Source organism: Diabrotica virgifera, chromosome 1, assembly GCF_917563875.1.
Source record: "Diabrotica virgifera virgifera chromosome 1, PGI_DIABVI_V3a".
Lineage (NCBI taxonomy): Eukaryota > Metazoa > Arthropoda > Insecta > Coleoptera > Chrysomelidae > Diabrotica > Diabrotica virgifera.
The window spans coordinates 46,354,448-46,366,578 of NC_065443.1; the positions used below are offsets into that span (position 1 = coordinate 46,354,448).

General features: G+C 34.3%; 1 protein-coding gene across 1 annotated transcript in view; it reads left to right on the forward strand.

Moving 5' to 3' along the window:
- Positions 1–12,131, forward strand: part of LOC114327472 (nose resistant to fluoxetine protein 6-like) — a 107,561-nt gene that overhangs the window by 91,417 nt on the left and 4,013 nt on the right. The window contains exon 11 of the mRNA XM_028276108.2: positions 5,339–5,481. Coding sequence (XP_028131909.2) covers positions 5,339–5,481 — 143 coding nt within the window. The remainder of the gene's footprint in view (positions 1–5,338; positions 5,482–12,131) is intronic.

Genomic DNA, 12,131 nt, shown 5'->3' on the forward strand with positions numbered 1-12,131 from the left:
ACAATGACAGGCGATTCTGAAGAGCATAATAAGACCTTGCCAGGCGAGGGGAAAGATTAGGGGTTTTTCCTAAAATTATTCTTTTTGCATAGAACAAATTTTTTTTAGGTTTTTTGAATAATTCCAAACAGAAAAGGTATTTAGTGATTTTTCTCTTAAGTTAATAGTTTTTGTTATATAAGCGATTGAAAATTTTGAAAATTGCGAAATCGGCCATTTTTAACCCTAAATCGGACATTTATCTAAAAATTTCAAAGTTGCCAAGGTAGGTAGATATTCTTTAAACATTGATTGATGAAATCCCAAAGAGATTTTTTTAATACAATATCGGAAACGCCTTTGTTTTTTAATTGCTAATCAAGCGGGCGCGACACTGTGGTATAAGTGAGGACGTTTGAGTTGGCATAAATTCATTATCTCGAGAATGGGCAAATTTCGAGAGAAATCCTCAGACAGGACGATTTTTATTTTTAAATTAGGACTTTTTGGCATATATGTAATACTAGTGACGTCATCCGTCTGAGCGTGATGACGTAATCGATGATTTTTTAAATGAGAGTAGGGGTTGTGTGATAGCTCATTTGAAAGGTTATTTAATTCTCTATTCAGTAATATAAACATTAACATAATTATTTATACAGGGTGTACAAAAAAAATTTTTTTTATTAAATTAACTTTGATTAAATTTGACAAATAGAAGAAAATTTTTTTTTGTATACCCTGTATAAATAATTATGTTAATGTTTATATTACTGAATAGAGAATTAAATAACCTTTCAAATGAGCTATCACACAACCCCTACTCTTATTTAAAAAAATCATCGATTACGTCATCACGCCCAGATGGATGACGCCACTAGTATTATATATATGCCAAAAAGTCCTAATTCAAAAATAAAAATCGACCTATCTGAGGATTTCTCTTGAAATTTGCCCATTCTCGAGATAATGAATTTATGCAAACTCAAACGTCCTCACTTATACTACAGTGACGCGCCCGCTTGATTAGCAATTAAAAAAACAAAGGGGTTTTCGATATTTTATTGCAAATAACTCTTCGGTATTTCATCCATCAATGTTTAAAGGATATCTACGTACCTTGGTAACTTTGAAATTTTTAGATAAATGTCCGATTTAGGGTTAAAAATGGCCGATTTCGCAATTTTCAATATTTTCAATCGCTTATATAACAAAAACTATTAACTTAAAAGAAAAATCACTAAAGATGTTTTCTGTTTGGAATTATTCAAAAAACCTAAAAAAAATTTGTTCGATGCAAAAAGAATAATTTTAGGAAACACCCCTAATCTTTCCCCTCGCCTGGCAAGGTCTTATGCTCTTCAGAATCGCCTGTCATTGTACACATTTCTTCTAAATGACTTACTCAAACACATACTTAAATTTAAACCTTACAGGAGAAAGTTTATTTTACCCCCTAAATTTGCACTTTTCGATTCACCTGGTAGATACACGTGCACCGCTGAGGCCTGCCAGGTCATGGTTTTTAGCCTTGGTGTGCTATGAATTATCACTAGAAAAATTTCTAGCCTTACAGGACGACCGTTAGTGGGAGGGTTCACTAGCTCTTAGACTATAGGAATTCAAAAATGATTTATAATTTGAAATATCTCAGCGGCGGACTATTTTTTTTTTCTTTAAAAAATTCAGACCATTACCTATACGCGCGCCAATGGTGAATATAAAATTATTCTGCCATCTTTAAAGGAGGTAATTTTGAACATTTGTTGTAGCTTTGCATCTAGTTAAAATCTTTTTAGTAATATTTTCTGTTATGGTTCTAGTTTGATAATAATGTATTAAGAAATGAAAAATACGCGCAAAGATGTTTTATTTTTTTGCATAACAACAGTGCACCAAATGAAAAAAGACAAGAAAGGATCTTTATTATAAATTAAACGTGGAGTACAAAAATAACTTTTAATTTGAAATATCTCAGTGGCGTACTATTTTTTTCTTTAAAAAAATTCAGTCCATTGCCCGTAGGTGCGCCAATGATGAATACTAAATTGTTATTTTTGTATGTCAAAAAAGTCGCAAAAACTACCTCTCAAACCCACCAAATGCAATTTCCATAGCTCAAACGGTCTTAAAGCAATAAAAAAATTGGCAGTTTGAAATAAAAATTTCAACACCCCGTATCTCGGAAACGAAGCATTTGCGGACATACGTTTATATAACGTATGTCCGCAAATGTGAATAAGTGATGAATACGTATGTGAATAAATGAAACCCGATGGATAGGAAATGGAAAATGTCAAGTTAGAGACCATACGATATACTATTCTGGTAATAATGGCACACAACATCGACATGGCGTAGCAATAATACTGAACAATGAAGTCTCACAACACGTCCAGAATTTTCTACCTTTTTACGAAAGAGTTATGGTACTACAACTAAAAACGACAGACAGAAAAATAAACCTAATTCAAGTCTATGCCCCAACGGCCGAAAAAGATGACGAAGAGGTGGAATCGTTCTATGAACAAATTCAAGAGGCATTGAGAACTACCAAAGCACGTGACGTCACAGTAATAATGGGTGATCTAAACGCCAAAATTGGAAAGGGTAGCACAAGTAACGTAGTGGAAAATTTTGGATTAGGTGATAGAAATCAAAGAGGAGATAGGTTGATACAATTCTGCCAAGATAATAATATGATTGTTACAAACACGTTCTTTGAATTACCTAATAGACGTTTGTACACGTGGAAATCGCCAAGAGATAATGAACATTAGATAATGAGAAATCAAATAGATTATATCATGATCAAAGATATCGGAATAGTATTACAGCAGTCAAAACACAACCTGGAGCAGATATTTCATCTAATCATAATCTCTTGGTAGCTCATATGAAAATTAAAATGAAAAGAATAGAGAAAACAGCAAAAGAAGAAAGAACTGATATAAGTGCACTAAGAAATCCAGAAATCAGAGAAAATTTCAAAGAAAGAATTAACGAACGTCTAAACACCGTACAGATTGAGGAGGAATACAGTGAAGAAAATATCAACAAAAACTGGGAAAAAATAAAGGCTGACTTTAAGAACCTTCAAAAAAGTATCTATGCAAGCCCAAAGAAAAGAAAAAAGATTGGATGACAGACGAAATACTAACCTTAATGAACAAAAGAAGAGCATATAAGGATAAAAAAAAATAAATCGTTATACCAGCAAACACAAAACGAAATACGGCGACAAATTCGCATAGCAAAAGAAAATTGGTTAAAAGAAAAATGTGATGAAATAGAAACGCTACAACATAAACATGACAGCTTTAATGTACACAGGAAAATAAAAGAATTAACTAGAAAACCAGAATACAAACAAAATATACTAGTTGATGAAAAGGGAGACATAGTAATGGATACAGAAAACAAATTGTTGGTATAGCCAAACTATATAGAACAGCTGTTTAACGACAACCGAGGCACAATGGATAACGAATATTTCGTTGAAGAGACTGGACCAGAAATAACAGAAAGTGAAGTAAAACACACCATTAAAGAACTGAAAACTGGGAAAGCTGTAGGACCGGACGAAATACCGACAGAAATATTGCAACTTATAGCCGACTGCAATATACATGTAATTGTCGAATTATTTAATATCATATACAGAACAGGTATATTACCTAAAGAATGGCTTCTATGAACATTCGTGACTATACCGAAAAAGAGAAACGCCAGACAATGTTGCGAACACCGTACCATCAGTCTAATGTGCCACACACTCAAAGTATTTCTACAGATTATTCATCGTAGAATATACAAAAAGTTAGAACAAGACATTGGACAAACTCAGTTCGGATTTAAAAATGCTCAAGGAACCAGAGAAGCATTATTTGCAGTAAATGTGCTAATACAGAGATGTTTAGATGTAAACCAGGACATCTATGTCTGCTTCCTAGATTATAACAAGGCATTCGATATGGTGAAACATAATCCGTTAATAAAACTACTGAGAATAAAGACCATCGACACACGGGATATAAGAATAATAAATAATCTGTATTATGAACAAGAAGCTGTCATAAGAATAAATAATTTAAACACCAATAAAATCAAAATCAAAAGAGGCGTTAGACAGGGCTGTGTCTTGTCGCCATCACTGTTTAATGCATACTCCGAAGAAATATTCAAAAAAGCATTAAAAGATGAAGTAGCAGGCATAAAAATAAATGGCCTACCCATATGTGAAATTAGATACGCCGATGACACAACACTAATAGCAGAAACTATTACAGATCTACAAAGAATTTTAAATAAGGTTGTTGCAACAAGTGAAGAATTTGGTCTGTCACTAAACATAAAGAAAACGAAATTCATGGTTATATCAAAGAAAAATATTAGAAACATCAATCTACACGTAAATAATAAGACGATAGAACGAGTTCAGAATTATAACTATCTTGGGACGAACATTAGTGAAACAAACGATTATACCAAAGAAATCCGAATTAGAATAGAAAAGGCTAGAAGTGCATTCACTAATATGAAACAAATATTGTGTAGTAGAGACCTCAGCCTAGATCTTAGAAAGCGAGTACTAAAATGTTATGTATTTTCTGTTCTTTTGTATGGTGTGGAGACACGGACTCTCAATAAACAATGCCTCAATAGATTGGAAGCATTTGAGATGTGGACGTATCGAAGAATGCTGAGAATCTCCTGGACAGACAGAATAACCAATGAGGAAGTACTAAGGAGAATACAGAACAGCAGGGAGATACTGGATTCCATCAAAATAAGAAAACTTCAATAATTGGGTCATATAACACGTGTTGACAGATATGAACTCCTAAAATTAATTATCCAGGGAAAGATTCAAGGAAGGCGAAGCATAGGTAGGAGAAAAATGTCCTGGCTGAGAAATCTCAGAGAATGGTTTGGATGCAGCTCAACTGAACTCTTTCTGGCTGTAGTGTCGAAAGTGAGAATAGCAATGATGATTGCCAACCTTCGTCGCGGAGATGGCACGTAAAGAAGAAAGTTTATAGAACAAACTGCCATTATTTTTTCATGTAGAATTACCCCTTAAAGTTTGTCATACCTATTTACTAACACCCTGTATATGTTGGGCCAGATGGACTTAGTAACAAAATACGTCAGTGTTGCGGGGCGAAAAGACTAAAGCTGCCTCCGATGCGTTCTAATATTTTATTACAGGGTCGATGGAACAGTTAAACAATTAGGGTTTATGAAAATTTAACTAATGAGTTAGTCCTAATAGAGATTCAACAAAATCGACTAAATTAAACTTGGCCAAAAGGCCAAAAATTGGAATATTAATAAAAAATTTTATTTCTTTTTATAGGTTTAATGAATCGAGTCTTATCGTTGCCAATTTTCCAAAGATTGGTGAGGCTATCCTACAGTTTTTACTTGACTCATTTGATAGTTATCTGGTACTTCGTTGGAACAAAGAGGAGTGCCGTATTTTACACTAACATCGGTACTGTAAGTATTCAGAAATGTTTATTATATTTTTGTATAGTATGGTTAATGCTTTGAAAACTTCTTCTTCTAAATTTTTAACCTTGACACATTTAGTTATTACGAAGCAAGTAAACAGATTAACATCAAAATAAATGTTAAATTGATTAATTAATAATTAAATTATATACGTCGTATCAACATTTGATTTTGATCTTCTTCATGTGCCGTGCTCGATTATCAAGCCTTGGCTATCAAGTTGACTACAGTAATTTTAGAGGTGCAGAGGATCTGTTAAACCATTCTCTCAGGTTTCTAAGACGCTCTTATTTAACTTGGCCCCTTCTTCCGTCTCCCTTGCATTGTACTATTAAATTATTGTAGGTATTATTGATTTTGATATGTGATGAAAATTCCACGCACCTAATGAGTTGCGAATTATTAATAGATACTTTTTGTCCCCATCAACAACAACACAAATATACTTTTGAGAACACCAGAGGACAAAAGTCGGCAATTGATTACGTAATCACAAATCTATATATTCACCCCTCGAAAATATTACCTAGATAAAAGGATTCGAAGCTTTGCAAACTCTGGAACCAATTTTTGCAAAAGAAGTGTCACAGAGTGGCATCATTGACGAACAGCAAGGATTCCGAATTAACATATCGAACATAGATACAATTCATTATCAGACAAATTGCTGAAAATGTTATTTTAACATAATAAGTCTTAGCGAAGAGCTAATAATAAATGAAGATATTCAACAAACATAGTTAATTTATATTCATAAGAATGTCTATCATCACAACTACATCATTTTTATTATGGGCCATTCCACGAACATACGCCTGTTTTGGATTACTTCGACAACGAATATTTTACTGTGCAATATAAGAAGTACGAAAGTAAATGGCGCTAATAATTATTCCAATAAATAACAATGTAATTTGCAATTTACTTTTGTTCTTCTTATTTTGCACAGTAAAATATTCGTTGTCGAAGTAATCCAAAACAGGCGTATGTTCGTGGAATAGGGTATATTATACAAAACAATAAAATTATACAATATGATTTTGACCTGATCGACTTCTTGTCATTAAACGAGGAGATTTCAAGGATTGTTGCAGTAAAATAATATTAAATATGCTTCAAGGCATGCTACTTTAGATTTTCAAATTCAGCCAATAGTAGAATCTTGGTCTTTGTCCTGTTGAAAGATGTATGAAAATAATTAGTAAGCCAAAAGCAAACAGCAATTTCGGGCATGAATTTTTAGATAAATTCGGGAAGAGGACGTGAACGTAATCGAAAGGAAATATCCGTATCCGATTCGTGGATAGGCCGCTGGCTTTGATTAATTAAATAGTAAAATCAATGGACTATGTAAATAGAGTAAATATAATACAGTGAATATAAGAAGAGTATGCAAAAGGACATGAATAGGTAGATGTGTCCCTATGTAAATATGAAAGCTGTCTGTGTTATACATAAATAGTTATTTCTGGAAGACCGGGCGGCAAAGTCCATATTATGTATACATTTGGCGGGCGTAAAGTGCCACTTTAGCGCCCGTGGGCTTCTTTATCGCCCGCCGGACGGTAATGTTAGATGGAGGGTGTGGTTAGTGAAACACAAAGTTTTTATTTATTGTATTTTATTTTAATAAAGGAATTATAACTTAAGCAATCAAACATAAGTTTCCTACATCTATAATTTTATATTTATAACACAATTTGAACAATTATTTATAGAAATGTTAGGATTTGCTACTTTGCTGTGTTGTAAGTTGCTATGAACTATGAACTTCCAATAACTCCGTATGATTTGTGGAAGGTGCATGCCCAAAAGAATCTCCATATAAATTTGGACTGCAATCTGAGCAACTTGTAGATGGCATATCAGCATTGACAATTTTTTGGGCGATTTTCATTTTATTTGACACGGAAGTGTCAACCACGGAAGTGTCTGGTGACCAACCTGGGCACCAGGTACCTAGGAGACCATCGCCGTCATGAAGTTCGTGCTCAGCGACCCTCAAAAACCCCCCCGAGTAATGGTTATCGACTGATTTTGAATGATTATAATATAAAACTCCAGGCGATGAGTTCCACCCTCGGCACCAGGTACTTTGGAGTCCATCGCCGAGATGAAATTCTTGTTCAACGACCTGAAAAACCCCCGAGTATAAAAATTGAACTCAGTTCAGTTAGTATTTCCTGAGTTAAAAATTTTTCATTTTCCATCTCCTCGAGATGCACTTTGAATGTATTTTTTATGAAAATTTTTATCTGCCGGAGATAAATTTAGTTCAAAAACTTTCCTGACACTCTCCTGAATCGAATGCAAAAAGTTGCATAACGATTCATTTTACTGCACAAAATTTCTAGGTTTTGGGCTTTTTAGTCCTTCGTTCACTTCGTTTCACTCCTCTTCGGGGGAAATTAAAACTGTCAAAAGTGTCATAGACTCGGGATACAACTCGATAATTTTAGAGCTCTTGTGTAATTACTACTGAAAATTCTCGTGGAACCACTTTCGGGTAACATTCTTAATCTCTACCTTTTACAATTTATAAGGCAAGGAGCAGACGAATAAAAAAGAGGAAATATATTGTAGAGTCCCTTTCAAATATACTCCATCTAATTTACTTACCGTTGCACGTCATCCGCGTCATAGCCCGTGACGTCACATGATACCAACACGAAATATTTAGGCGGTAGGTGTGTTCTTTTTTAAAATCACTTTGCCGAGTACACTGGCATTACAGCCACTAGACATATTTTATTATATACGCGTAGAAATAATATTTAGAGATTTCTATTAATGTCAACTTAAAGAAATACACAATAATATGTTTCATTTAATTTGTATAAATGGATTATAAAGCGTTTGTATGAAGCACATTTGTTCGGAATACACTGTAACTATAATCGAACGCAGGTGATATTTTGGCATAAATTGGTAACATTTATTTGACAGTTGCGGTGATGACACTTCATATTTGTTTATATTCTTTACTATAAGTATTTGTTTCATGATATTCTTTTTCTCATGATCATCTTTCAGTGCGTCACAGTTTTTCGATTTCTCTCTAACGCATTAAATTGTATGTGACAGAAAAAAAGGCACGTCTTTGAATACTTTGGTAATTATTCTAGTTCGGTGATTATTCTAGTTGTCGATAGATGGCGCCATAATCAAAAAAAATTATTTATTAAATAAAATAATAATATTATCAATATAATCTGTACAATTTATAAGACTATACAAATGAAAGAAAATGCCATTTTATAAATGCAATAGACACAATTGATTTGGTTTTATTCCAAATTGAAAATAAAATTTAACAACTGTCAGATTTAACAAAAATGTCACGTTAGAATAAATGTCATAAATGTGTATTATCACGGACTTACCTTTTTTTCTATAATTTGTGACGCACTGAAAAATGTTCATGAAAAGGAGAATATGTACTGTTTTTATTATATACTTTAACGTAAGATTATATCTTAATTCTTGTTTTCTATTTCTAAAGTTTTTATTTATTTACATTGAATATTAACTTGTTTTGCTGTATAATCCACTTCCGCAAAAATTGTGTGATGTATTTGATTTAAAATGAATTCAAGAATTTTTTGTAATTGTGCAACAATGTCAACTTAGATCTCTAACGTAGATAATGACGTGCAACGGTAAGTAAATTAGATGAACTGTATATAAGTATGTATGATATGAATGACGTCATAAAAACTGTACCACGCAAAATAATAGCGGTGGTTTCCAAGGATGCGTTGGAAGCCACCGCTTGCTGAGTTTGCACATTCCATTGCCGCAGTGAAGAACCTTGAATTTTTCACCGTAATCTGACGTAATTCATCGCAGTGCTACGGTCGCAGTTTGTCGGTGCCGCTTTCGAGGAAACCCAGGCTTTAGAGACATCTTTAAAAGAGCAACATCCCGATATGTATGAAATGGAAGAAATTTGACCAATGCGTTATGAAAGATCGTAAAAGATCGATTCTCGGCGTGACAAAAAAAAAGACAAAATAAGGAACCAAGACCTGAAGAAAAGAACAGGTATTACTGATGTCGCCGAACGCATAACCAAGCTGAAATGGAATTGGCAGGCCACGTAGCGAGACCAAAAGACTCAAGATTAACCAGAAAACTAATTGACTGGCGCCCAAGAGAAGACAAACGTAGCAGTGGACGACCACCAACACGCTGTATGGCCGACATTAAACTTGTATCCAAGAAATGGCAACAAGAAGCATAGAACCGTGGAGAGTGGCGAAAAATGGAAGAGACATATGTCCAGAAGTGGACGGAAAAAGTTGCATGATGATGATGATGATGATAAAAAAATTCCTAATGTCAATAAGACCCTCTCCATTGGTATTGATACTGCCATTATTGCAAAGGTAATACGGTACACAATTGCATTCCCCAATTCCTGGAATACCAGTTTCACCGCCGTGGCTTTCTACGGGTTGTAAGTTGATTCCTGGAGAAGTTACTGGCTTTGTCGCTTCAGTTGTCGGTTTATCCTCTGCTGGTCTGGAGAACACGGAGTTTATTAGAGAGTCTAGGTCTTCACCTTGTTGTCCATTTATCGAACAAACTAAACACAAAACGGCTATGCCGACCAAGGGTGATACCATGGTGCAACTGAAAATTATAAACATTTATTAATAAAATGTAATATATTTGTTGTATACAGTATGGTGCAAATGAAAGGAATAAATTCATTATTTCGTAAACCGGCAACTTTAAACAAAATCCCGAAACAGGTCGATTTTTATTTTTAAATTATGATATTTTGGCATGTATGTGATACTAGTGACGTCATCCGTCTGGGCGTAATGACGTAATCGATGATTTTTTTAAATGTGAATAGGGGTCATGTGCTAGCTCATTTGAAAGGTCATTCAATTCCCTATTCAGTAATATAAACATTTGCATAATTATTTGTATAGCGTGTCAAATTTTTTTTTTAAATTAAATCATTTGACAAAAAAATAGAAGAATTTATGTAATTTATTTAATTTAAAATGTATTTTAATGTTGCCCGAAAACAGAAAAAATGTTTATTTCACAAATAAACATTGCTTTCCGATTAAATTCAATATTCAAGCCAGCTCTGGCCAGCCACCTACCTCTTGGAAGTTTGAACACTTAATTTAAGCGAAAAGCAATGTTTATTTGTGATATAAATATGTTTTTTAATTGCTGACAGCACTATAATATATTTTGAATTAAATAAATTACATACATTCTTCCTTTTTGTCAAATAATTTAATTTAAAATATTTTTTTTGGACACCCTGTATAAATAATTATGTAAATGTTGATATTACTGAATAGAGAATTAAATAACCTTTCAAACGAGCTAGCACACGACCCCTATTCTGATTTAAAAAAATCATCGATATCGTTATCACGCAAAGATAGATGATATGATGATCCATAAACGCCTATTTTACGCCCTTGATACATAAATAACTATTATAAAGAGATTATAGCACTCACCATTAATTATTGTTTGACCGGTGACAAGACGTCATCTTTGACAGCTTGCAGGAAGCCGGCCGACCAGCCCTGGTTGGGTCGTCAGTTCTGACGCGCAGCGTCCTATTAGAAAGGAAGCGAAGTGAACCAGTTAGCTCTCAAATTCGTACTGAGTTTGTTTGTCTTCCTTTGCACGGGCGATACAGGAAGATAATTAATCGGTGGTCTCGTCCCCTTTCTTTAAGGATGGCTTGGGGTAATAAATTATCGACGCATATGATGCTTTGAAAAGACACTAGCTAAGATGTACCTTTTGTTGGAAGCAGAGTGCTTTCCCTCTGAATATTTCCCATAATATGAAAACAGCCGTATGGTCAATTTACAGAGGGGTATTTAAGGATACGAAGGTAATAGATGCTCTGATAGACGATATATAGATGATAGAAGATTTGATCGTGTTAAGCACTCTATATTGATCGAAGTTCTAAGCGACATTGGCTTGGACAGCAGAGACGTTGGCATGCATAATTGCAAATTTGTATTGGAATCAAACAACATAAGTTTTAGTAGACGGCTGCTTGGAATCATCATCATCATCAGGGCTTTTCATTCCAGGTGGAATGTTTGCCGCTCTTACTTAGAGCTCTCAGATTCGCTTATTGCGGTGAATCACTCCGAATTCCACTTGTATGTTGTCAAAGTTTGTTGTATGACTTAGCTTTCGTTACTATTTTCTTCCACTCATTTCGATATGTGCATAGTTCCCTCCAGTTTCTCACTTCCAGAATTTTGATATCTCTCATGACTTGGTCCTCCCATCTCTCTCTGGGTCTTCCTCTTGGTCTTTCAGTTGCCGGTTTCCATCTGGTGATCTTCTTAATCAGTCGGTCGTTTTTCCTTCTTTCTATGTCTCCCAGCCATTTCAGCCTCTGTGATTTAATAAATCTAGCTATATCTTCTCCCTTCATTATGTCTCTTAGTTCATGGTTCATTCTTCTTCTCATTTCTCCGTTGTCCATTCTTATCGGGCCCATGATGCGTCTGAGGATTTTTCTTTCGAATATTCTCAATTTGTCTTCATCTTTTTCCGTGAGGCACATTGTCTCAGCTGCGTACGTAACTACTGGCCTGATTGCAACTCTGTATATTTTCAGTTTTGTA